The sequence below is a fragment of the Myxocyprinus asiaticus genome, chromosome 47 (assembly GCF_019703515.2).
Source record: "Myxocyprinus asiaticus isolate MX2 ecotype Aquarium Trade chromosome 47, UBuf_Myxa_2, whole genome shotgun sequence".
Classification (NCBI taxonomy): domain Eukaryota; kingdom Metazoa; phylum Chordata; class Actinopteri; order Cypriniformes; family Catostomidae; genus Myxocyprinus; species Myxocyprinus asiaticus.
In genome coordinates, this window is record NC_059390.1 from 20,380,833 (window position 1) to 20,406,486 (window position 25,654).

At 38.7% G+C, this 25,654-nt stretch overlaps 1 protein-coding gene across 9 annotated transcripts in view; it reads right to left on the bottom strand.

The window, feature by feature from the left end:
* ppp1r12a (protein phosphatase 1, regulatory subunit 12A) overlaps window positions 1–25,654 on the bottom strand; it is a 114,361-nt gene that overhangs the window by 31,890 nt on the left and 56,817 nt on the right. For 4 of the 9 annotated variants that reach the window (XM_051691163.1, XM_051691166.1, XM_051691167.1 and 1 more), the window contains exons 2-9: window positions 25,481–25,611; window positions 19,268–19,386; window positions 10,503–10,662; window positions 9,402–9,546; window positions 9,183–9,257; window positions 8,985–9,076; window positions 6,376–6,539; window positions 6,170–6,294 (exon numbers count right to left, since the gene is read on the bottom strand). In XM_051691163.1, the coding sequence (XP_051547123.1) occupies window positions 6,170–6,294; window positions 6,376–6,539; window positions 8,985–9,076; window positions 9,183–9,257; window positions 9,402–9,546; window positions 10,503–10,662; window positions 19,268–19,386; window positions 25,481–25,611 (1,011 nt within the window). Of the gene's footprint in view, window positions 1–4,276; window positions 4,385–6,169; window positions 6,295–6,375; window positions 6,540–8,984; window positions 9,077–9,182; window positions 9,258–9,401; window positions 9,547–10,502; window positions 10,663–19,267; window positions 19,387–25,480; window positions 25,612–25,654 lie in introns of all 9 variants that reach the window. The other 5 variants (XM_051691162.1, XM_051691160.1, XM_051691161.1 and 2 more) reach the window with 2 other exon arrangements.

Genomic DNA, 25,654 nt, shown 5'->3' on the forward strand with positions numbered 1-25,654 from the left:
CTGAGGACTGATGAGTCGAAAGTTTGGAAGACAGGGGTCCTGTTAGATCTGGCATAAATCAAACACAGAATTCCACAAAAAGAACATCATACCTACGGTCAATCATGGTGGTGGTAGTGTGATGGTGTGGGGATGCTTTGCTGATTCAGGGTCAGGGCGACTTGCTATAATTGAAGGAAACATGAATTCTGCTCTCTACCAGAAAATCCTAAAGGAGAACATCCGGTCATCAGTCCGTGAGTTGAAGCTAAAGCGCAACTAGATTATGCAATTAGACAATGATCCAAAGTATAGGAGTAAGTCCACCTCTGAATGGCTCAAATGAAGCAAAATTAAAGTTTTGGAGTGGCCTAGACAAAGTCCGGACTTGAACCCGATTGAGATGTTGTTGGCAGGACCTTAAAATTGGCAGCTCGAAAACCCTCCAATGTGGCTGAACTAAAGCAGTTCTGCAAAGAAGAGTGGGCCAAAATTCCACAACAGCATTTTAGAAGACTGATCTCTAGTTATCGGAAGCATTTTGTTGTAGTTGTTGCTGCTAAAGGTGGCACAACCTGCTATTAATTTTAAGGGGGTAGTTAGTTTTTCACATGGGTGATATAGGTGTTGGATAACTTTTTTGCTTCAATAAAAAAAAATTATCATCATCTTTTTTTTTTTGAAAACTGTATTTTGTTTACTCAGGTTGCCTTTGTTTTATGTTATATGTCATCTGAATATCTAAAACAATTTAATATGAAAAATACACCAAAAAACAAAAAAAAACCCCAACAAAAAAAACAAAGGGGGCAAATACTTTTTTACGTCACTGTACTTGTATCAAAATTAAATCTTGTAAATATGTGTCTAACTCTATCTGCGAAAACATTTTACATGTACAATATGTACATAATTAAATTAAATAAATGACCAACCAATTTCTTGCAAGTTGAGACAGTATACAGTAAATATATTTATGAAATTTCTCATGTACCATAATTTAATCGTGCAATTTTTATCGATTCAAATCCCTAGTGTGTGTGTGTGTGTGTGTGTGTGTGTGTGTACGTATATATATATATATATATATATATATATATATATATATATATATATATATATATATATATATATTTTAGGGATGCACCGATACCACTTTTTCTCTTCCGATCCCGATATCAGAAATCTCGGTATCGGCCGATCCCGATCCCAAGCCGATACCAGTGTTGAATAATCAGTTTAGAATATCTTTACATTATTGTGTGGAACTAATTGGGAGTGCTTTTTAATATGTAAAGAAACACAAACCTCTAACTACACATTATTTCAATATAAATGTATTATTAAGAAACACTTTATTCTTAACTAGTATACTGGATAATGTAGCAGCAAAATTAACAGTAACTTCAGTCTTCAATAGAAAAGAAACCAGCGTTTTATTTTTGCCTTTTTTTTTCTTCTTTTCATTCACAAAGTTATTTTTGGAACCCATTCAACTTAAATATTGGTATGAATTGTAAACAAATACTAATGATGACAATAATAATAATAATAATAATAATTTTTATTATTATTATTGACTTTTAATTTTAAATACAACAGTAATATATTTAAATCGTGCACTTTTTAAACCCTCACGCTTTTATTTTGACATTCTAAACTCTCCAGGAAGTCCTGTATGTGTCAACAGAGCAGCACCATTCACTAACGCGCTGGCGCTGCACATACTATATATTTACTTACTAAACACAGCCTTTTGTGATTCACAGAGCTAATCGCACGTCTTCAAGTGGCTATGAATAAAATGTACGAGTCATATGAACTGCTTTCATGGTGTTTTTATGGTTCTTTTATGTCATTTTTAGAGCTTGACAGTAACGAACATGACTAACACACGGTATCGGATTTGGATCGGGCTCGTCAGACCGATACCCGATCTGTCTAAAAGCTTCAGTATCGGAGCCGATACCGATCCAGGTATCGGATCGGTACATCCCTATATATATATATATATATATATATATATATATATATATATATATATAGTTGAAGTCAGAAGTTTACACACACTTAGGTTGAAGTCATTATAACTAATTATTTAACCACTCCACAAATTTCATATTAGCAAACAATAGTTTTGGCAAGTTGTTTAGGACATCTACTTTGTGCATGTACAAATAATTTTTCCAACAATTGTTTACAGACAGATTGTTTCACTTTTAATTGACTATATCATAATTCCAGTGCGTCAAAAATTTACATACACTAAATTAACTGTGCCTTTTAGCAACTTCCATTCAATTCCGTCAATTCCAGAAAATGATGTCAACCTTTAAGCAATTAGCTTCTAATAGGCTAATTGGCGTCAATTGGAGGTGTACCTGTGGATGTATTTTAAGGCCTACCTTCAAACTCTTTGCCTCTTTGCTCTATATCATGGGAAAATCAAAAGAAATCAGCCAAGAACACAGAAAAAAAAAAAAAGTTTCATCCTTGGGAGCAATTTCCAAATGCCTCAAGGTACCACGTTCATCTGTACAAACAACAGTACGCAAGTATAAACACCATGGGACCACGCAGCCATCATACCACTCAGGAAGGAGATGCATTCTGTCTCCTAGAGATGAACGTAGTTTGGTGCAAAAAGTGCAAATCAATCCCAGAGCAATAGCAAAGGACCTTGTGAAGATGCTGGAGGAAACAGGTAGACAAGTATCTATATCCACAGTAAAACGAGTCCTATATCGTCATAACCTGAAAGGCTGCTCAGCAAGGAAGAAGCCACTGCTCCAAAACCAGCATAAAAAAGCCAGACTACAGTTTGCAAGTGCACATGGGGACAAAGATCTTACTTTTTGGAGAAATGTCCTCTGGTCTGATGAAACAAACATTGAACTGTTTGGCCATAATGACCATCGTTATGTTTGGAGGAAAAAGGGTGAGGTCTGCAAGCTGAAGAACACCATCCCAACCATGAAGTATGGTGGTGGCAGCAGCATGTTGTGGCGGTGAAGGAAAATTATGTGGATATATCGAAGCAACATCTTAAGACATCAGCCAGGAAGTTAAAGCTCGGTCGCAAATGGGTCTTCCAAATGGACAATGACCCCAAGCATACCTCCGAAGTTGTGGCAAAATGGCTTAAGGACAACAAAGTCAAGGTATTGGAGTGGCCATCATAAAACCCTGACCTCAATCTGATAGAACATTTGTGGGCAGAACTGAAAAAGCATGCGCAAGCAAGGAGGCCTACAAACATGTCTCAGTTACACCAGTTCTGTCTGGAGGAATGGGCCAAAATTCCAGCAACTTATTGTGAGAAGCTTGTGAAAGGCTACCCAAAACATTTGACCCAATTTGGCAATGATACCAAATACTAACAAAGTGTATGTAAACTTCTGACCCACTGGGAATGTGATGAAAGAAATAAAAGCTGAAATAAATCATTCTCTGTACTATTATTATGACATTTCACATTCTTAAAATAAAGTAGTGATCCTAACTGACCTAAGACAGGGAATGTTTTCTACAATTAAATGTCAGGAATTGGGAACTGAGTTTAAATGTATTTGCCTAAGGTGTATGCAAATTTCTGACTTCAACTAATATATATATCAAAATAAAATAAAACAGTACTTTTTAATTGGCTTTCACTTTGAATATTAAGTTGTTGTTTTTTTTCTGTAGTTTTAGAATCACTTTTCCAAGTCATATTTATATTTAAATAAGTTATTTTGAATGTCTTATTTCGCCCATCCATAGACACACAGGGGCCATTTTGAATGATTTCTGGAATTGCACCACCCTTAGACATGCAAACTTGAGTGATTTTACAATTATAATACTAGGCCTAGAGTTTTATGATATTAAAGCACAATAATAAACAATAATTTAATAATTTCACACGAATGACAAACCCAGACATGCCCAACTTTCAGTCAAGTCGTTAGTTTTTGCTAACATACAGAACAGCATTCTGGTGACCTGTTAGGGTTTAGAGTGTGTAAATGTAACCACCCGTATAAAACGGTTTATTGTACACACAACATTGATGATACCCTGTTATATATGGTCCACAACATTCAGGTATAAAGCTATGACAGATGGCTTTGAGCAACGAAAAACAGCACATCATCACAGCCGCAACTGACAGCGACAACACCATGCAGTGAGCCAGTAATAGGAAGAGGTCTTGGATTAGGCAGGAGTTTTCAGATCGGTTAGTTTTGAGGTCATATGGGGTACATTAGGTAATGGGGGGGGGGGGGTCACAACGCTGAACACACCGAGGCCTCACCATCGCTTTTTTGGGCACAAGTGAAATGCCAGTTTTGCGTAAGCCTTGACGCCACAACGCAGGACAGCCTGGCTCCCCCCCAGGCACAAGGGCAGTAAAGTTATCAGACTAAAGCCATCCAAGACAACAGCAAAGTTGAGTAGAGTGAGAAGAGAGAGAAAAAGAGAAAGCAATTGTGGGAAGAAAAAAAAAATAGAGAAAGAAAAAGGAAGAACCCTTGAATTAAATAAATTTGGAAGCAGCAAAGAAAACAGATACTTCATGATGCAATGAGTGATATGGAGAGAAAAAGTGAAAGAATAGAAATACAAATCAATGCCCAGTCACAGCATTTAAAGGAACATATTACGGGTTCAGCACAAGTTGAGTCCAATCGGCAGCATTTGTGACAATTTTGATTACAACAAAAAATCATTTCAACTTATCCCACGATTATTAAAAAGAAATAATGGAAAAATTGCGATTACAAAAAAGGCACTTACAGTGAAGGTAAATGGAGCCAGACATTTAACATCAAGATACACACTGTTTCAAAAGTACCGCCATAAGACGTAAACATTATAAATGTAAATATTTTAGTGTAATAAAATCACTTAGTATTCTTATCTGTGTAAAGTTTTATGCAATATTACAACTTCGTTGTCATGATGATATAATGGCAGTAAATCCTGTAATTTTGTAGACGCTGTAACATTAATATCTGGTTTTATTGCACTAAAATCATAACATGTCTAATGTTTACATCTAGTGGTTAAACTGTTCCCATTCACTTCCATTGCAAGTCCCTTTCTGTAAACAGTTTTTTCAAACTGTTTTGTGGTAATAAATGTTATGCCACAAATGCTGTCGTCTGAGCTTACATTATTGAATCTGGAACATTCCTTTAAGATGCAATGAAAGCAGACTTTTATGCAGTACTTGTCTTGGCCTTTTCAAAGATTAAAGAATAATGTCTTCTATTATGCTGTTCGATTTACATGTGTTCTCTGACTGAAAGCAATCACTGTGTTATAAACATGATGTTTAACTTGGATATACTAACATTTGGCAGAAGTTTTGATTCAAAGCGACTTGCATTTAGAGTGCAGTGTGTGCATTAGCTGGGAATCGAACCTTTGACTCCAGCATTGCTCGCGCCTTGCACTACCAGTTGAGCTACAGGAACACCAAAACTACAGTAACAAAAGGACTGACATCAATCTGAGAAATTGTAATAAGTCTACACATATAATGCACATAGCATTGGATAAAGCCAAGTTCAAATAATTGGAAGATTTAACCTAAATTATAACATTAATGATAATAATAATAAAAACTAAACTAAACCTATCATAACCTAAACTGGTAGATTAAATGTTAAATTTTGTACAGTGACTTAAAATGTGATGTTATGAAATCATAACAATAGCAATTCCCCCATTATTCAGCAGAGGGCAGCAAACGCATGTTAAAGAGGTGTTGAAGACATTTTTACTGCTGTCTAGAAATTCCTGAAAAAGAAGACCAATTGACTTTTGCATTTCATCAACCTGCTGTGCTGATGCTATGTCTAGTAACGTTCCGTTTTTTTTGCTACATTGTAAGATTTTGCTACACATTAGAATGCTTGCTAACAGGCTGTTCACCTTGAAACATTAACATCACCTTTACATACATTCTGAAAATGTTGCACGTGCAACATTTTCTCGCTTACTGAAACATGCTCAGAACCATCACATATGCATCAGTTGCATAGAGCATATTTCTACGATGTTGCAAATGTAAAAACATCTTTGAATGAATGATTTTTCCAAGGAGAACCCTTGCTGTGAAACATGAAACATGGAGACACTCTATACACAGAGGCAGGGTGGACGGGATGTTGGACAGCACTTTCAAGGGAAGAAAGCATACCTTTTTGGTAGGTGAGGTGGGGGTGGTCACCTGGTTGGTTGGGGTAGTCGGAGACAAGACGGTGATACTAGCAGGCATGGGTGTGCTGTTGGAATTGCTTGTCGGAACAGAAGACTTGGTTTTGTCTGAAAAGAGAGTGGTAAGTAAATAAAACGTACGTAATTGAGCAAACGTGTGTGTCGAAGCTATTTCGTAAGGGTACGCACCTGCTTCGTTTTCTGACTCTGAGTCCTCCTCCTCCTCTTCCTCACTAGAGCAACTGGACTCATCTTTCTTTCCATCGCCCTCGCCCTCTTCCTCATCCACCTTCTCTGGCTCCAGAGTCTCGATTCGTGGGGCAGTCTTTGGCTCCAGCAGAAGAGTTTCTTTACTATAAAAAAAAAAGAAAAAAAAACAAACAACCGTTATCCAATAGGGATGCTTCGATCAGGATCTTTATTTTTTACATTTATCTTTTTTTTACTTTGATAACCTTTTTTTAAGTCCTAAATATCTTACTGCAATATTGTCTTTTTTTCAATTCAAAAGCGAGGTTTTTTTTTCTACATTTTCACTAAACAGTTCATTAAGGTATAAATGTTAAGCTACATGCGCACTTCACAATTTTTACGTTCCTTTACGATAGTTGCTGTACGATGACTGTACGATGTGATCGTAGCCAAGAATTTGGTTCCAATTGTAACAATTGACAGAATTGACTGGGTGTTTTATCCAGTAGCGGGTTTTAACCACCACGCAAACCACGCAATTGCGTGGGCCCGCCCCGGCAGGAAAGCTCCACAAAAACCGCTCGAGGGGTGACATGTTGTTCTGTGTACACGTGCAAATACGCTGTTGTCAGCGCTCTCAGAGCAGTTCACGTTAGAGGTCCACCGGGTTCGGTTCAATTTTTCCAAGTAGGACTTTTAGTTCGGGTTTGTAATTGATGCAAAAATATACAGGCCTGTTTCGCCCACGTGCTCTCACTCACAGATACGCACGAACAGATTAGTTAGGGGCTGTTAAAAAATATATATGTTTTCTGTTACAATACCGTTACGAATGTTGCCTACGATGCTTAGCCTACAGAAAATACTGCCTTGTGCAATATGTTGAACAGTACACTGCAGCGTCAGAATATAAGCTCCTGGTGAATAAGACCGAAATATTTTACTATTGTATACAAATATATTTTAAAAATATATGAAGGTAAGTACAGTAAACATTTTGAATGTTCTTGGCTACAACGGCTGATAGGATGAATTTAAAATTATGATTTAAAATCAATTTTATGTTATTTTTTTAAGCTAAATGTTTTGAAATGGGGCACCAGGTTGGTCAGTTGCTTGGGACCTCAGAAATCGTAAACCTGCCCCAGGTTTTATCACATCTGTCCATTGTAGCATTCGCACTGCTGCGAAATCTCTGCAACCCCAAATTTCTGACACTGCCAGAAATTTGTCAGAGGTTAAGACTCATCACAAAGACAATTAATCGGCATCCTGTGAACATGTCGCACTATAAATAAATAATCAAAGAATGCAAATTTTTCTCTACGACACACCACAACAAAAACCACATACGAAGGTAGTCAAAAACGCATGTGACAGATGCCTGGGTGCGAGTATTGACGCTGACTACCACCCCTGGAGTCACGAGTTCGAATCCAGGGCGTGCTGAGTGACTCCAGCCAGGTCTCCTAAGCAACCAAATTGGCCCGGTTGCTAGGGAGGGTAGAGTCACATAGGGTAACCTCCTCGTGGTCGCGATTAGTGGTTCTCGCTCTCAATGGGGCACGTGGTAAGTTGTGCGTGGATCGCAGAGAATAGTACGAGCCTCCACATGCTGAGTCTCCGCGGTGTCATGCACAACGAGCCACATGATAAGATGCGCGGATTGGCGGTCTCAGAAGCGGAGACAACTGAGACTTGTCCTCCGCCACCCGGATTGAGGTAAGAGCGCCACCAGGAGGACCTACTAAGTAGTGGGAATTGGGCATTCCAAACTGGGAGAAAAGGGGATTAAAAAAAAAAAAAAAAAAAAGATAAAAACACATGTGACCACATCGCATTTGAGGTGTAAACACAAATCCGTCCTGATCGGTCTCGGACAGTAGTGAAGCACCACCCCTCACCTGTCAATCAACCGCTGTGCTAAAACCAGAAGCAGCTTTAAAACGAAATAATGTCCAATCAGAAAATGTTTAAAAAAAAAAACGATACTATACATACTCAAGCACGGGAATTTCACAGAGCTTCCTCAGTGTGTCTGAAATCAACATGCACGGATACAGATAACAAGAACATCTAAAGCACCTTTGTTACAGGTTCCCCACTAAAACAACAAATAATTCTTCCAAAAATTTCACATTTGTACTTAGTTTACACTTCAAATGCATCTGGGAGAAACAGAGTGCTGGTTTTGTGCACGTTGTCCTCGTCTTTCCTTACTTTCTTTTTTTTTTGTGGATTATTACCAGGCAGTAATGCAATGACATAGTGATTACTGTTTGCACGGCTGCAGTTAGAAATTCTTGGACCTGGTACAAAACGTATTCAGCAGGCCCCCCCCTACAGTCCAGCCGGCCCTCCCCCCCAGGCCCGGTCAAAAGGTGAATGCCTAATTGGCGGCCCTGGCTGAGAGACCCTCCCCTTGAAATCCAAACACAAGTGGTCACATGAGACACATTTAGCGACCAGGTATAAACAGCAACGTGTCTCATCTGACCACATGTGATCGGATCACCCGAGACGCATCTCAATACCAGGTGTAAATGGGGTCTAAGTGAATCAATCACATCAAGATGGTTTCCTTCCAGTAAGCAGTAGTAATTTACCTCTTCAGTGGTTTCACAGATTGATTATTGTCTCCAGTGGTAGTAGTTTCTATCAAAGGAGACTTCTTAACATCCTTCTTTTCACTTAGAAGCTGAAACAAACAAAACATACAATTATTACTTTTAAACAAAGCTTTTCCTCAGTTTCTGAGTTAAAACAATCCAATGCTAAACATAACATTTTAAAAGAGAGATTACCAGATTCTGTTTCTTTTGAAGCTCTTCTAAATAACCCAAGATATCTTCATCAGCTACATCAAACGCCGTCTGACCCTGAGAACCAAAATACAACCTTGTTAGCATTCAAATTCAACTTCCAGTTACATTCAGAATTGTATTTCAACCTCTTAAATAGTACTAAATATAACTCTGCAAGCCTACTCAGCAGCACGTCACATAAACAATAATAAACCATACCACTTTATTGACGATGTCCATATCACACAGACTCTCTACAAGTATTCGGCAAGCATCTTCTTTGCCCCAGTGTGCAGCAGCATGGAACGGACTCCAGCCATCATAATCTTTAATATTTACATCATACCCTGCTTGGATTAAAAGCCTGCAAACAGTCAGAGCGAAAGAATTAGCATGACGAGATTAGACAAATCTGGGTTTCTTGGATTTTGGTGCCGCAATCTAAGCTGGGCCTCGTTTGCCAATGGCCTGGGATACTGTGTGCACCAATGGGCCCAATTATACGTTTATTGCTTTTCCATTTTTCCATGAATAACAACAGCACCTCAAGATGTAGGCGTTGGTAGGCGCACATAAAAATATATAGGTTTTCAGTTTTACAGTTCATCCAATACAATCCTGTTGTGTTGTAGTGGTTTATGGAGCAGTTGTCCCAGTCTTTCAACGATGACTTTAAAAGGTATTGTAAACAGAGACACAACTAGGCTGGCTAACTCTTACCACCCATCCTGAGTTGTGTTTGTTCAACAGCTCATGATAATCTACTCTAATGGACACAAATAAACAGGTTACACTTTGTCTCGCCCTGTGTACAAGAACATTAGGGGCCGATCAAACTGAAGGCATTTTTGCATCAGTCTGCGCTGTTTTTTTTTCGAGGTAAGCGTGCTAAACGGATGTCTTTGACCTCTATGCAGGAGTGCGGCATTTTTAAGATGTCATATCATGTTAAAAATAACTTGAGCTTCTAAAAACATGTCTCAAGACACCTGCGTTCTGTAATATTCTTGGACTGTATCTAGCTTTTTTTTTTTGCACAAGAACGCATTCTGTTTGAATGGCCCCTTAGCTTTCAAAAACAGTTAAGTTAAAGAGAAATGGGATAGGCCGAGGAAAATGTGAAAGCCTCTAGACCTGGAGTAAAAACACAGATCAAGGCAATTGAAAGTTGAAGTTTAATTTGTTTTCACCAGCTACTAAGTCACTTATTAGCAAAAGAATAAAGACAACTACTGTTATAGATGAACAACCAGTGGAAAGCAATGGAATCCCTAGAGGATGACAATATGTCACCTTAACTCTTAAAGAACAAGAACTTACTTTAAAACCTCAGTGTATCCTTTGGCTGCAGCGACGTGAAGTGCAGTACCCCCAGACTTGGCGTGCCGGACATCGTTGATCTGGCCGCTGTTAAGCCACTGTCGCGCATCCCGTAGCATGATCCGTTCCTCCTCTTTCCTGGCCGCCTCGATATCAATGCCTGGAGTAAGACAAGAGGGAGGGGCAGATCCTTAGGATTAGTGCATATACTTGATCTGCCATTCTTAATCCATTCTCCATTCTCAATGAATGTCTTCTATTACACAAAAAGTTCCAAATTCTGAACAGCTCATTTCACAACGTTCAGCTCCAATTAACAGTGACAATTACAAATGATCACTAAATTGAAAAAAACAAAACATTCCTATTGGGCTGCAAGGAAACCAATAGTGGTAGAAATAACAGCAGACACAAATATCATATCTCTTTTACAAGCCGCACAATGAGGTATAATGCAAGTCCATGGCAAAAAATAGCTTCTGAAAGGTCTCAAAATAGCTGGACAGCAAATGATGGGGTCACTGAGAATGTGTACTTCCTGTTAGGTGCCAGAACTTTATGCTCACTTCAAAAAAATATTTTATGCATACTTGAAATCTTTTATTGTTCCCCAAAAACAACAAGTAAACCAGTCCATACTGGAAGACTGCCAAATGGGTCACTGTGCCTCTACTCTGTGCATATACTGTGACATTTACATAGGCATGTAGAGACATGACAGAATTAAGCTAGAACAGGAATAAACAATAGAAACTTTAGACTACGTAACTTTGGAGTGAGCGACCACATGCCTCTAAATGCTTAGCAACATTGCCATTAAACAGAGAAAACAGTAGGATCTAGATTCACGGATGAGTGACAAACCAAAACCATATCAATGCTTTCAGAAAACACTTAAAATTGTTCTTGTCCAAGAAAGCAGCAAAAAACAGATCATCTGATATAGTTAACACAGAATTAGAAAGTTTGTTTAACAATGGTCTCCAGAATCTAGATCGACAAGAAGTTAATCGATGAGAAATATATAACCGACAGCACCCTGACATTTTATTTTATTTGCATAATGAGCATAAAAGGAGGCATCCGTCTCGGATTACAAAGCATGAGGCTCATGCCATGTCCCTTATATGGATAAAGGGGCCAACTGAATGGCTGGCAGGTGCGGCCGCTGGGGGAAGTGAATGGGACATGATTAAAATGACAGATTCTGATCAGTTTAGCTGAAGAGAGGAGGCATGACTATGACAAGAGAGCTGGAAGTGAGCCAGGGGCAGGAAAAGACAGGGCATGGGACAAAGATCTGGTGGATCTGAAGGAATTCCTGTCCAAATTCCTTGACAGAGCAGTGCTTGTGTATTTACTAATGTCCAATCGTGGGAAGAAATTAAAACTCAAAAACATGAACGTGGACTCGCAGTTCTGTAAGGAAATCCAACATTTTAAAGACCTTCTGGTCTAAATGGGTGATACCTAGATGGAAATTTTTTTTTTTTACAAAACTTGTGGAACTCAAGATATTCGCATATACTTAGACTAGGGTTTGGGCCAGGGCAGGGTAGTGTCATATAGCCAGACTTTTGAAAGTGGCATAAAGTGTGGTCCATTCCACAGATAATTCTGTCCAACCGGCTTCTAAGTAAGAGACAGTATGTCTGTCAGGTAAAGTGACCAACCACCGTTTTTGTTTTGTTTTTATGTGCTGTTCAGGGGTGGATTTATCTCAAATAGATAGCACTCCAATAATAAACTGCCGTAGAAATGGCGCAGGAATCAGTGAAAGGTGAAAACAGAAAAAATGCCAGGGCATGGCAACTGAGGCTGATACTAGGGTTAAGGCCAAAGCTTACTTCGGTTTTCCCCCTTCCAGTAGATTATCGCGCATGGTGCATTTGCATGCATTATTTAAATTTTGTCATGCGTACACCCCGCACGGACTGTCTGCGTGCAGGCCAATATTATCAGACACATTTCCTGAAAGTTGACTGCTTATGCGCCTGCCGTTGACTATACTAAATGCATCGCAAAGCAGTCATAGTTAGGGCAATATGATTTTTTTTTTATGACAAAAAAAACCTGCCATTACGATATGATTGTTTAAATAAATAAAAAAGAAAAAAAGTAATTATTTTAGATCAAAATTAAGTCAGGCACGCTCTACAACCAATAGAAACACTGTTCAGGAAATTGTGTTCAGACAGATGCATCTTCCCATTGTATCTGTTCACTGTGTACCTGTTTTTGCCGACTTTGTGATTAGGGTCTAAGCCCACTTTTCAACATTATTTATTGGAACCCAATAATAGTTATTAATAAAATATTATGGAAATAAATGTTTATGATATTAATAACAACAATTATTATATTATTATTATAAAACAGTAATACATTTACATAATATTTTCTTAACCTGTATGCGGCACAGCTATGCGGGCCTTTATTTTGGCAGTTGCTTTTAATTTGGCGGTAGGATATTCTGGCATTTAAGGACGAGTTGACGGGTGACTTTTAATGTCAAGAAATGCTTTTATCCACTCCCTGCAAAACCCCGGTGTTATGAGGTTACTTTATATTTGGATAGTAACTTTTAGCGACAATGCATATTTGGAATTAAGCAAATGTGCAATAAGTGAATCCAGAGTAAACTGTCAATTGTAACACGGTCTGCACATTAGCCTCACGCATGCTCTGAGTTTGTGTAACACTACAGACAACAGCACTACAGCATATACAGTAAGCGCAGTGAGCAGCACGTGCAGACTATTTATTTATTTAACCACATCGCAGCCTTTGCTTTTTGTTAATCGCACTACGTCATATCATGATTTCGATTTTATTGCGATTAATCGTAGTATGCATGCATCAGACTTGCCCGAATGGGATCGCAGTCAAAAGAGTATACTTTGAAAGGCTGAGCGATCAACCGTGATGGGATGGCACATGGAAAAATCAAGTATGCCCGAGTCTTTAGGTTGCTGAGCAACTGCAAATAAAGAGTGCATGAATGTCACGTTTCTTGAGAGAAAAAGGGTTACCATTTAGAAACGACTGTCTAAATATGGATCTTTTTATTGTCATGCCAGAGAATGGACCTTCTGCCATCGACGGTAATCTTCACGATTTGCTGTCTTTTGTTTTCAGTACAGAGCGTAGCCTTAAAGGATTCTCAGTCTCAGCTGTGGACATTCAGTCCCAACACCACAACATGCTCCAAGAGCACTATGCGTTCGCTGCCATTCGTGAGACTTGCAGCTCTGCTTGCGAGCATCAATTAGCTCTTTATTTGGCTGTGCTGACTGAAGCACCAGCATTCTTCAGCAATTCAAGACAAAAGGTTGAGGATATACTGCCTCTACTCGCTCTTGGGATGCAGAATTTTCAAAATGTTGAGCACGTAGCGATGTCACCAGTGGCTCTGCTGATTCAACACAGCCATGGGAGGAAAAACAGCTTTGCTTTGTCTTTTCTTAATAGGTTTGAATGCATTGTGTAACAGACAGCTGATGAGCATAATGGCTCTTTTTTCCCTCGCCTAAAAGACTAAGCAGGCCCGTGGATGTGCGTAACAAGTAAAAACAGGTAGAACAAAAGAGCTCTGAGTGCCTGGAGAATATGTTGCTTCTATAAAATCAAGAGAAGAATTGATCTTCACAAGAGGACTAAAATGTCGAGTACACTTGCAGGCAGTTTATCCTTAAGACCTTACTTTCAGTCAATCCTCGAGAAGTGTTCTTTTATACTAGGTATATTAATCCTCTCCCACCCTAAAAATCAGATTTCAGACAGATTACGTCACCGCCTGTGATGGATTTAGTGAGTCTGACATCTGACTTTCCAAACAACAAGCGCTGGAAAAGGTTGGCAGGGGGAGGGAAAGAGGCACCATAATCACTTGATTTCAGAATAGCTGAGCAATGGCAAACGAGTGCTTAACGAGTTTAACCTCATGACTAAAGTCTCGTTCAAAAGAGAAAAGGAGACAGGGAGTGGGAAAAAAGATAATCACATTAGGAGAAGTAGAGGGCGTTATACAACACTCGCCGTTACGTAATGCCATCTCTGAACTTTCTGAATAGAGCCATATCTTACAATACGATACATTAGGAGAAAAGCTTCATCAATGCAACTCTGGTACATTGAAGTATGTCCAGCAAAGCAGAAGCCTCCATGATCAGATAAAGTAGATTTGTCCATTTCAGCTGTTCAAGTATTGAGGTTCACTAGCTTTTTGACTTCTGAAGTCCCAAATCTGAGCAGGCAGCATGCAATGCATGTAGTCCTATGTGTTGGAGGTCTGCTGGGTATTGTGTCTATCATGCACAATGCCACCTCTTCTCAGAGCCTGAAGCGTGTCCTTCAACCCACAGACGAAAAGCTGACAGCCGTCAATGGCAAGGCCATGCTGGATTCCCATGGGCGTGGGTTGAATTGTGCATGTTATATAACATGCTTTTAGAAATGACATGCTAACAAACAACAGGTCAGAGAAATGATCAACAAATTTGTGCTACATGCTTAGCCATTAGGAGTGAAGAAGTGATAAAAAGATGGGCTCTGACAACCTGCATTCTGTTCCATTAATTGTGCTGCATCTGGCTTCATAACGCAAGCATGTTTGGCCCCTTACAGTGAATTCATGATATGCATTTCATAAGCTCGTGTGTTCTCTGGGAAGAAAATGTGCATTAGTGCCATGTTCTAAAAACTGTGCTTTGCTCTCAAGACTTGACTTTGCTACCAAGACAAGGCTCAGGTTTCTGCAGCTACTGTGGGCTTACAGTTGGCCACAAAGTAGCAGCAAAGGCTGCATCTAATGGAGGCCTATGATTAAGAGACTAGACCAACAGCATTTGTGTGCATTGGTTGACCAATAGGGTTTTTCTGACATTGCAGGTTAACTTGGTTTTCAACAACCATCTAGAACATTTGTCTTGGAACTTGCTCAAATGTGTGGCAAAATCCAGTTTGTCAATTCCCATAGAGCGCAGGGATGCTACACTTCCATCACTATACACCCTCGCACCCTTGCCTGAGCCAGTGTAGAGTATCTATTATCTGCAGCTGATGCATCCTGGTGAATGGAGGAATCGTATGCCGGGCTGTTTGCACATATCTGAACAGGGCCTCTCAAGAATAACTAGCAGCAGGGTTCCATTTCATCATCTCAAGAATGGCAAAGGCCAAAAATAGAAAAAAACCTTCCATCTAGTTTAGGATCACCACAATGTGCGCCGGGTTAAATGGATCATGTTTCTCCATTATGTAAGGCTCCCCACTATAGTAGGCCACACTGTGTTACTCTGTTGTCTCCCTTAAATCCTTTTTGACTTTGTAAACGCATGATATACCTTGGACATCAAGTACCCAGCCAGGCCAATGGGAATGTTAGAGTGGACGCTGGAAAAAGGGCGTTGTGCGTTGTGTTAGTGGTTGAGCATGGCTCAAATATTAATTCTGAGTCAGTGCACCTCTTGGAGTACTGCCGAGACTTGCAGCCAAATAGGACAAGGCAGCTGGGAAACTTTAGGCACAACACGAGTGGTGCGCAGTGGAAGTGAGAAGCAGTGTTTTTAAGGTTGGAGTGTCTATGTTGTCTATCAGTCCAAGATTGTTCCATTATGAGCATTAACAGCCCAACTTGCAATTGTAGATTGTCCAACTTGCATTTAACTTTTTAATGAGCCTGTTAGCAGTCAGAATGGAAGAGATGAAACTGGAAATATCAGAAAGACAACAATTAAAAAAAAAACAATTTTACAAACAAAATCTAATCAAAAATCACAAAGGTGGGTAATGTGTCTCTTCAGTCTTTCAAACAAGTAGGCAATTCAAAATTTCAAAGAATCATATCATCATACTTAAGGCCAATTTATACTTCTGCATCGAACCTACACTGTAGGCTATGTGTAGCTACAATGTTTAAGCCTAGGCCGTAGCCTGACTTGCACCTCTCCGAAAATGTAACCATGTTTTGCATCAATGCACACCACAACATCTGTGATTGGTTTTTTGTTTTTAACCAGAGACAGTCCCCCAGTATGATAAAAAGATATCCGAGGTAGCGTTATTTTCTCTAAGAGCATTCAAGATCTATGCACGGTATCCACTGATCAGAAATCGTGTTGGACGGGTTTCGTTTTTCAGGAGCATTTAACGTTGGGTCACGTCTGCTGTTTATATTCTGTTTATGTTTTATAAAGCTACAAGCGAAAACACAACAAAAAATCGGTTTAGCTACAACTTATGAACTGTGCTTTTTTTTCTCTGGGCTTTTACTACATATTTGGTATGTGAGCGAAACAATATTCTATGTATTCTACTTAAGATCTTTACAATCTGTATGATGCTTTTTTTAAATGTATGTTTGACACTTGTGTAGGGTAAATAATCATATTTCAGAAGTTATGAAAATGCAACACTTCTAATCTGTCAGCAAATTAAAAAGCACCTGTTAAGAGTTGGATTTATTGTCTATATGCATTGTAAAGTACAACTTCTAATGCTTTAAAAAAAAGACACCTATTTTGTGTTGGTCAAGCCTCAAGCAAGTAGTAAAGGTCGACTGATATATCGTTTTTGCCGATTAATCTGCACCGATAACAGATTTCTGGAACTATCGTTATTGGCAAAAATCCACACCGATAGTTTTTCCCAGTTGCGTCTGTTGCTGTAGCAGCTGGGAAGGGTCCGCAGTCGTTATACAGTATGAGAGCGGCTTCTAGAGGCGAAATAAAAACTATGCCTTGAGGTATTTGTTTTGAAACGTGAGACCACACTCTGCATGGAGTGGAACACTTCAGATGCGGATTTAAAACAAACAACGAAAAGGTATGTATACACCACACTACAGTACACGTTGTCATATCAATACAGACTAGATGCTGTATTAGTAGAGAACAGCAGTATGTTTGCAGACAAGGCTGAGAGGACGCTAACATTAAAGCTAACCTCAAGCGGTTAGAACAATGTGACAAAAATACATGCAAGTCCTACCTAAATGTCACGAATGTTACCATCTGTTTGCATTAGTTTATATCAAGCTGGTCACGTTTATGCATTTGTTAGCCAGCTAAGTTGCATACTTAAAGCTAGTGACGTGAGAAAGCAAATTAATATCTTCATGCAGCCGAGAGAAACGTATAAACAAATCAGAAACACATCTAATTTCAATTAAAAAAAAAAATGTATCCTCACTGTAACACGATGACTTCAGATCGTTCACATTCTTGTGTTAAAAAAAGGCTAGACACAGCGCAACAAATACGGTTTAACAGAAAGCAGGTGTCTCAAGATGCTTTTAAAGTTCTTTTTAATTAGACACATCATCTAAAAAACAGCGCTCCTGCACGAGATGCTGAATAAACCAAAACAAAGGGAAACAAAGACGTTCGTCTAGCACGCGTTTGCATAGAAAAACAAACAGATGGTTGCAAAAGCGTTCAGTGTGAACACCCCCTAAGAGTTGGTGGAGGTCTTTGGCCTTTGCGTCTTGCTCTCTTATATGTGTTTCTCAGATTAAGCAATGAGATTTTTAAATGCTTTGTCAAGAAAGATGTTCAACTTGGAAAAGTGTGTATCGAGATCCTCGCGTTCAGTTCCAGTCTGTTGTGTTCTGTCTGTTTGAAAAGCCCCTGGCCTGGGCTCATAGTCTGAAAAGCTTCACCACCGAGTTCAGCCGAATACCACTGCTATCTGTGAATATTGCTACTCTACATACAACTGTACTGAATAAAAACAATGTGGTATTTTGCTGTTACTATAAAGCTTGAGTCTGGAGTAGTAGGAATCTGTGCAAGTGTAACACCATGTGAACTGTCATTTTACTTTTGGCTTAACATTTGAGAATATAGACCGACTAAAACTTTGTATTTATTTATTTTATGCACATTTGTTGAAAATGAAGCTCTTTTTTAACAGCCAGGATAGGAATGTTCTATGCAATAATATAATGGTGCTGAATGGTTTATGTATTTATTGTGCCCTGTTGTGGACTAAGGAAACTACATCAATTTAAAAATCAGCTGACTTTAAAATTTGAATATTAGTTCATATATATTCATATTTATTTCATTTAAAAAAGTACAATACATTTTCATGGTTCAGTCAGTACTGTTTATTTTTGTAATAAAGTTCAGCACTATTTTACTTTGTGTTAATTTTTCATTCAGTATCAATTTTAAAAACTATCGGTTGACTAATGGGTAATCGGCAGGTACTGCCCAACTTAGTTATCGGTATTGGTAAAATCCATTATCGGTCGACCTCTAGCGAGTTGTTATTTATTAATACGATTATTTTTTTCCAGCACAGAGCATCAAAGCATCAATTTCCTCTAATATATCTAGTGCCTAGGCTTTCATGATATTAATAAAAACATCTAAAGAACTCTGCAGTGGGGAAGAAACTAGACGCAAAATTATGGTGCAAACCCAGAGCAGGATTTCTTCTACCAGGTAGTGTAGGGCAGGAAACTTGAACACCCAGAGTGGAGTTGGAACGGACTGATTACAGAATGCTTTGCGTGGCTAGGGAAAATTGCTGTCACTCCAATCTGCTCATATACCCAAATGAAAAACATACTAGGCGATTACTTTTAAAACTCTGATTCTGACATGTCAGAAAGCAATGATCTCAGCTACAGCATGACATGGACATGACACTAAGCCTTGTGACCCTTGCCAAATCAGGTGTGTGACTGTCAGTAAAGACTGAACTGCCAGAGGTTTGAACTGCCTGTGAAAATTCATGTCAAAGGGAGGTAGCAGTACCTTGCCGGTTGATCTCGTTTTGCAGAAGCTCCTCCATGGCCTCCTCCTCTGCGATATCCAATGGTGTTTCTCCCTCACTGTTCACTACACTGACATTTGCACCTTGACTGATAAGATACCTGTAAAGACATGACAAGATATTTACAAAGACAACAGGTGCAATTAGCAAGATCACTTAGAACTCTGAATTGAACTGACAGTTGCTTGCACCACCTCACACCTGAGGTTTTGGAAAGGGGTAAGGCAGAACTAACAAACAATCACAGAAGTGAGCTGAGTTTTACAGGAAGAATGGTGCTCTTGAATGGTGATTTGCATCTTAATTCCAACTTTAGTGAAGTGGTCTTCCACTTTTGTTACTGGTTAACAGCTTGGATGCATGTCATTGTGTACACAGGCATTAGAGTTATGAAGGAGTGGCAGTCTCTTGTCTGAAAGGCTGTTTCAGCTTGACCTTGGGGGATCAGCACAGTGACCTTACTAACCTCAGTGCTTATGTGTCAAATTCATGAACCATAGCACAAGGAACAAGACTGCACAGGCATGCTTTTACAACATTATGTATCCTTAACATATTCAAGAAAACTCAACAAGCTTCTTAAAAACACCTGCAAACCTTCACTGGGTTTGCAAATACACATTCTGGTTGACACTTCCAAAAGCAGAACATCTTGAAAAACAATTAAAAACACAGGGATCAGACTGATGAAATATAATTCTGAAATGCCGCTCCTCAGAAAATGTGCATATTCTATGAATCCAGTCGTTCACCAAACTACAGGGATTTTGACAGTCCCTGGTTGCTCTAAGGGAGGGCTTTGCTGAGGTTATTTTGGAGACAAGATTGATGCACTTGCAGTTGAAGTCCACTGTGACATCAGATGGGTTAAACAGTACAGCCTAGCAGCAGAGCAATAGGGTTAGGAACCGATAACCGGTTCTTGTTCAAAACCGGTTCCATTCTTTTAAAAAAATACCGGAATCGTATGATCTTCGTGACTTTTGGTTCTGTTAATGGTTCTCCAGCGTGCAATTTTCCACTGATGTGGCTGGAAAACCTTCCTGATATACTGTGAAACATGCACACTACCAGTATAGTCCAATCCCGAAAGAACCATTCTAATGAGCCGGTTCTTTTTAATATACAGTGCGAAACATACAGCGCTTCCATTTATGGTCCGGTATACAAGTAATCTTATACTGATGTGCAAGTTATGAATGTCCAACTCAAAATTAAATAAGAACTGTTGAAGTCTCACAAGCCTGAAGTACAACATTAGGCTACAAAACACAGTCTAAACTGTCTCTGGAACTGTTACTGTTTATTTAAAGATGACCTGTGTCTCTATTAAATCAAGCAGTGCAGTTACTGACTGGTTGTTCCTTTGACAATGTATAATTAAAGACACACAAGTTTTGTTGTAATAAGTGGAATTTTATAAAATAATGAATTAATGAAATATGCCATCACATTTCCTGCTGGTTTAGATTTATTTAAAATATAGTTAGGATCTATTATTGGATTGTATTTATGTCTCAAAGTCTGCAAACACATCTTTTACAAGATTGGTTATATCTGATTTGAGGAAATCAGAAATGATCTCATTATTTGGTAACAGATAGCAGAGGGTAGTAAATGCAATAATAACTGCATTTCTCATTTCCAAATAATTCTTTAAAAAAAAAAAAAAAAAAAAGGAAAAAAAAAGGTACTAATAGAATTACTGGAATTGTTACTAGAACCGTTAAGGAACGGGAATAGTAAAATACCTTATGATTCCCAACCCTACAGAGCAATGAGTATAAAGTCAAATTATTATACTTCGGTTTTGATGCGAACGCTTAGCATCTGCATTCAGTCGAATGCTAGCCTTTGAAAGCCTACTTCATTTGACGGTGCGCGCATAAACAGGTAGAAGGCATGCTACAACTGCTATGAGATACTGGACTATTTCTCTTCAGGAGTTAAGACCAATAAAGATGTCTTTATATTCCTTCAGACTCGAGTTATACAAATGCAGGCACCTCCTGATCTTGTTGCTTCTACCTTTGTCTTCTGATTTTTATGCCGATAACATCTAGTGCTTCTTCGTGACAGCAACAGCTCAATTGTGAGTAAAGCCACCATGAGGACCTACTAATTAGTGCAAATAACTCCAGGTGCATGTGCATACTGCGCATACGGATTACGTGCAGTTAGAAAATTCAGCCCGCATGCATTCACTGTTGGAGCAATCTGCTGATGAACAATTTACGTCACGTGTCTAGTAGATGCTTAGCGTTCACGTGTGACCAAAGTATTCTTTGGGCTTTACAGGGAATGTGTAGATATTGTTCTTCTGCTACACAATAGTAGCAACATTTTAAATGGCTAACCTTGATATGGGTTGATTACCTAACTTTTACTGTCATTTTTACTGAGCAGGGATCCAAACTTGCAATTGCATTGGCTGCAAATGACCTACTTCCCTTAAGCGACAGACACCAAACCTTTAGTTATGTGCCGTACGAATTCTTCTAACTTACAGCTTTAGAGCACATGGCATCACATCTCTTCACGACGACACACGGCAGTGACTGCTGGTGAACAAGTCTACTGCAAATGTTCAACACATTAAGTTGATCTGCTTACATGCATTAGCATATATTTACAGACTATTAAGAAGAACTGAATGCTTATCAGGTTGAATAGATATTAACCACTGTAATGACTCTTCAAACTTCAACCTCAATGCTGGCAAACACACAGTGTATCTGAAAAATGCTCTATATCGAGAATTTAATTCAATATAAACCATTTTGATTTTGTAATTTAGCTCCTACATGTTTATTACCAGTGATATTCTGGTACGCTGTAAAAAATGAAATTGCATTTTATCCAGCTTATGGGGATTTTTGAGCCAGAGACACTACGAAATGTGAATTACTTCACATCTACATAAAAACCACATGTTAAGGTCTTTGCACTGCAAACCTTTTTGAATCGAAACAATGGATTACTAATGAGCCATTCTCAACTGGTGTGAACATTTGCGCTGAATTACACGCCGACAAAGCGGTGCTTTTTTATGGTGAATGTTTATTTTTATTTATTTTTTTCTTTACCAGACAATGAAATGTCCTGACCAATAAAATATGAGCTTTGGGTAACATGTCAGAAGCTGCTGCAGTTACCAAAACCAGTGCAACAGGTGGCGCAAAAGCACATAAAGCTGTTTTGACCACCGACACTAAACGCTGAAGGAACTAGAAGAAGAAATCCTGAACCAGCAGTGAGATAATTTGCATCAAATGCCTAAAAACTGAAACTTTTTTTTCTCATATGGGTTCTCTTAACATGAAAATGATATAGCTGCATCACTGCCTTGCATCCCCTTAAAAAAAAAATCTCTGATCTTATGCAATTTGTCTTCATAATGTATTCCATATTCCTGCAATTTTTGCCTTTGTATTTATTCTGATGCCAAATATGAATCATATTAATACTATTGCTGTGACTTGCAGTGCACTATACAGTATGTCTTTGTATCAAAATGTCTTTGTATACCAAAAAAGTGGCGGTGTCTCCACAGAATTTTCTGTGCAATTGTTAATAGTTGTTAACAGCTGTGCTGTCATTGGCAAGTATTAAAGTATCTAATAATGGATCAGACTGAAGATGGTTTTCATTGGATGAGATCTGTGTTTTATTGCTTGCACTGTATAGACTCTTGGAGCATTTAAATGTTGTCAAGTTTAATTAGTAACATGCAGGTTTTTGAGCAAATGTATACCACAAATGTGGCTAAAATGAAAATGTGCAAGTTATTTCATGCCTCTAAAACCGGTTTTTGTTGGGGGGTTTTTGTTTTTCGTCAAAATCATGGACAACATTCAGAATTACCATTTAATATTTAAAAATTTGGAAATAACAAAAAACTATGTTTAACATAACCTCTAGTTCCAATCACTGTACATTAGGATTATAAAAAATAAAATCTCCGTCCTACAAGGTGTGGAACTGGAATATAAGTAATTTGTACATATAAGCCTTGGGGCTCAAAAATAAGCTATTTTAGGTGGTTACATACAAAGAGAATGAAATGCTAATTTTAAGAAAAACATTATGCTGTCCATGACATATGATGGCTTTGGGATAGTGGGCTTCACCCTACTATCTCATTTGTATAGTTGTAAATTTGTAAAGCCCAGCTATTAAATAAGAATTCATTAGACATACACTACTCATCCTATACTTCAACCGGAACCAATTGCTAATTCTAGGTTCTGGAAAAACTTGCCCTATCAACAGACACAAAACAGGTCAGAGTACTCACTTCATTCAGGACAAAGCAAGCCTGTTCCGTTTTACTATTTGCCCCATTTAAAAATCAGCTGATATTTTCTCTAGAGAGCTGGGTTCCCTATGCAGATCTCAACCCACCAATACAGCTCAAGCATGGCATTCCATATTAAAACACCCACTTAATCAACACTATAGGAGAGTGATCGAAATCACTTGACAACAGCTAAGCAACAAAGGTCATGACAAAAGCAATCATCACTAAACCTATGTCATGAACTACATGCAGTTTACCAGGGACTTTAAGTCATCAAACTTTCATACAGGCAAATCATCATCATCAATTCATAGAAGAGGATACGCTAATTGATTCTTATTAGAGAAAGAATGACACTTCAAGAAAACTTGACTTCCTCAAACTAAGTTGCAGATCATATGCACCCTAGCTAAGAACTACATAGCTGCTAATCCATCTCTAGGGTGAGAACTAGTGCCCGACCGATATTAGCCTTTCACCGATATATCAGTATCGGCGTATATGTTTTCCCATATGCGCAGATATGAAACTTTTTTTTCAGAACATATAATGCAGAAAACAATGCTTGGGTGATTTAGAGTTGGTGTCATAACGTAGTTTGTCCAACAGAGCACGCTCCGACTCCACTGTTTACAGAGCTGAGCTGACGGTGGTTCTGCAGACAGTGCGGAGTTAAGTGGTGTCTTCTTGGTAAGCTGCTAACTAGTTTGTGAAATACATACTGGAAAGTTAATAAACAATGACTCCATCATTTTCCTTTTTCAATATAACTAATATAACATTAACCCTGTCCCTGACAACCATGTCACTCTTGTTTAATCACATCTGTTTGCTGTTAGCCAGCTATATTTTGTCAGTGCACTCAGTAACATAGCAGCTTGAAAGGTAAACATCAGAGCATCTTTTGCAGCTCAGAAGACAAAAGTGCGGTGGAGGATTGTGTCTGTTGAGTGTTGATTCCATGCTACGCGTTGTTACCTTGTTGGTGAGACGCAATGATGGAAAGTAAATAAACAACGTCCATCTTTTTTACTCTCCATGTCAACGAGCTTACAGCTAACTAGCTAACCAGGTAGCTATTTTCATACCTTGTCAGCTGAGAGGAAGCTAGTGTGTAAACATGTAATCACCAAACTGTTTTGTTCAGGCTTCGCAGTTTGGTACCCCCTTCAACCAAACAATTCCAGTAATTGCATTTACAAAATGTAATATTTAAAAGTCTGGTTTTCCACCGGAATACGGTGTAACACCGCTGCCGCTGTTTATCTCTCGACTCGTGGACCATGAGTTATTGTTTGTGACTGTTTTGTTATACATTAACAGCGAAATATTGCTGATGATGTTTTGATAAGCAAGAAAACTGTACTTTAGTACAATTTAGAAGTACTTGTAATTTACTTGAGTATTACCATGGCATTTTCTATTACTTTATACTTCCACTCCACCACATTTCAGAGGGAAATATTGTACTTTTTCCAGTGTTGACAATGTATAATTATAATGTCAAATATTCTTTGATAAAAATATTTGTTTAAGAAAGCAGCCTTCCGAGTACCTTTTTATAGTCATATCGGTGCACAATTTACATAGAAAAGGTCCGTTTTCATTCCAGCTAAAAAATGAACTATATCGGCCACCATATCAGCAATCTGTGAATTTTCCCCCTCTAAAATTGGTATCGGTCTCAAAAATCGTATCGTTTTATCGGTCGGCCTCTAGTGAGAACAGGGGTCACTTGGTTCTTGGTTACACATAGCTGGCAGAATGCCCTTCTGAATGGATGAACCACTAAAGAAAAAAACCTGACAAACCACCAAGTGCTCAAATTTTTCATCATATACATTGGCTGAACACCCTGAAAGTCACATTTTCAATTGAGCAAAACGACACTTACTCAGCTATGTCGAGGTATCCGCAGGAGGCGGCGGCATGAAGGGGAATCCAGCCCTCATTGTCAGGCTGGTTGATGCAGGCCCCGTGCTCCACCAGGAAGGTCACCATGTCCACATTGTCATCTATGCAGGCCTGAAAACAAGACAGGGGTTAGCATCTTAACATACCATCTATT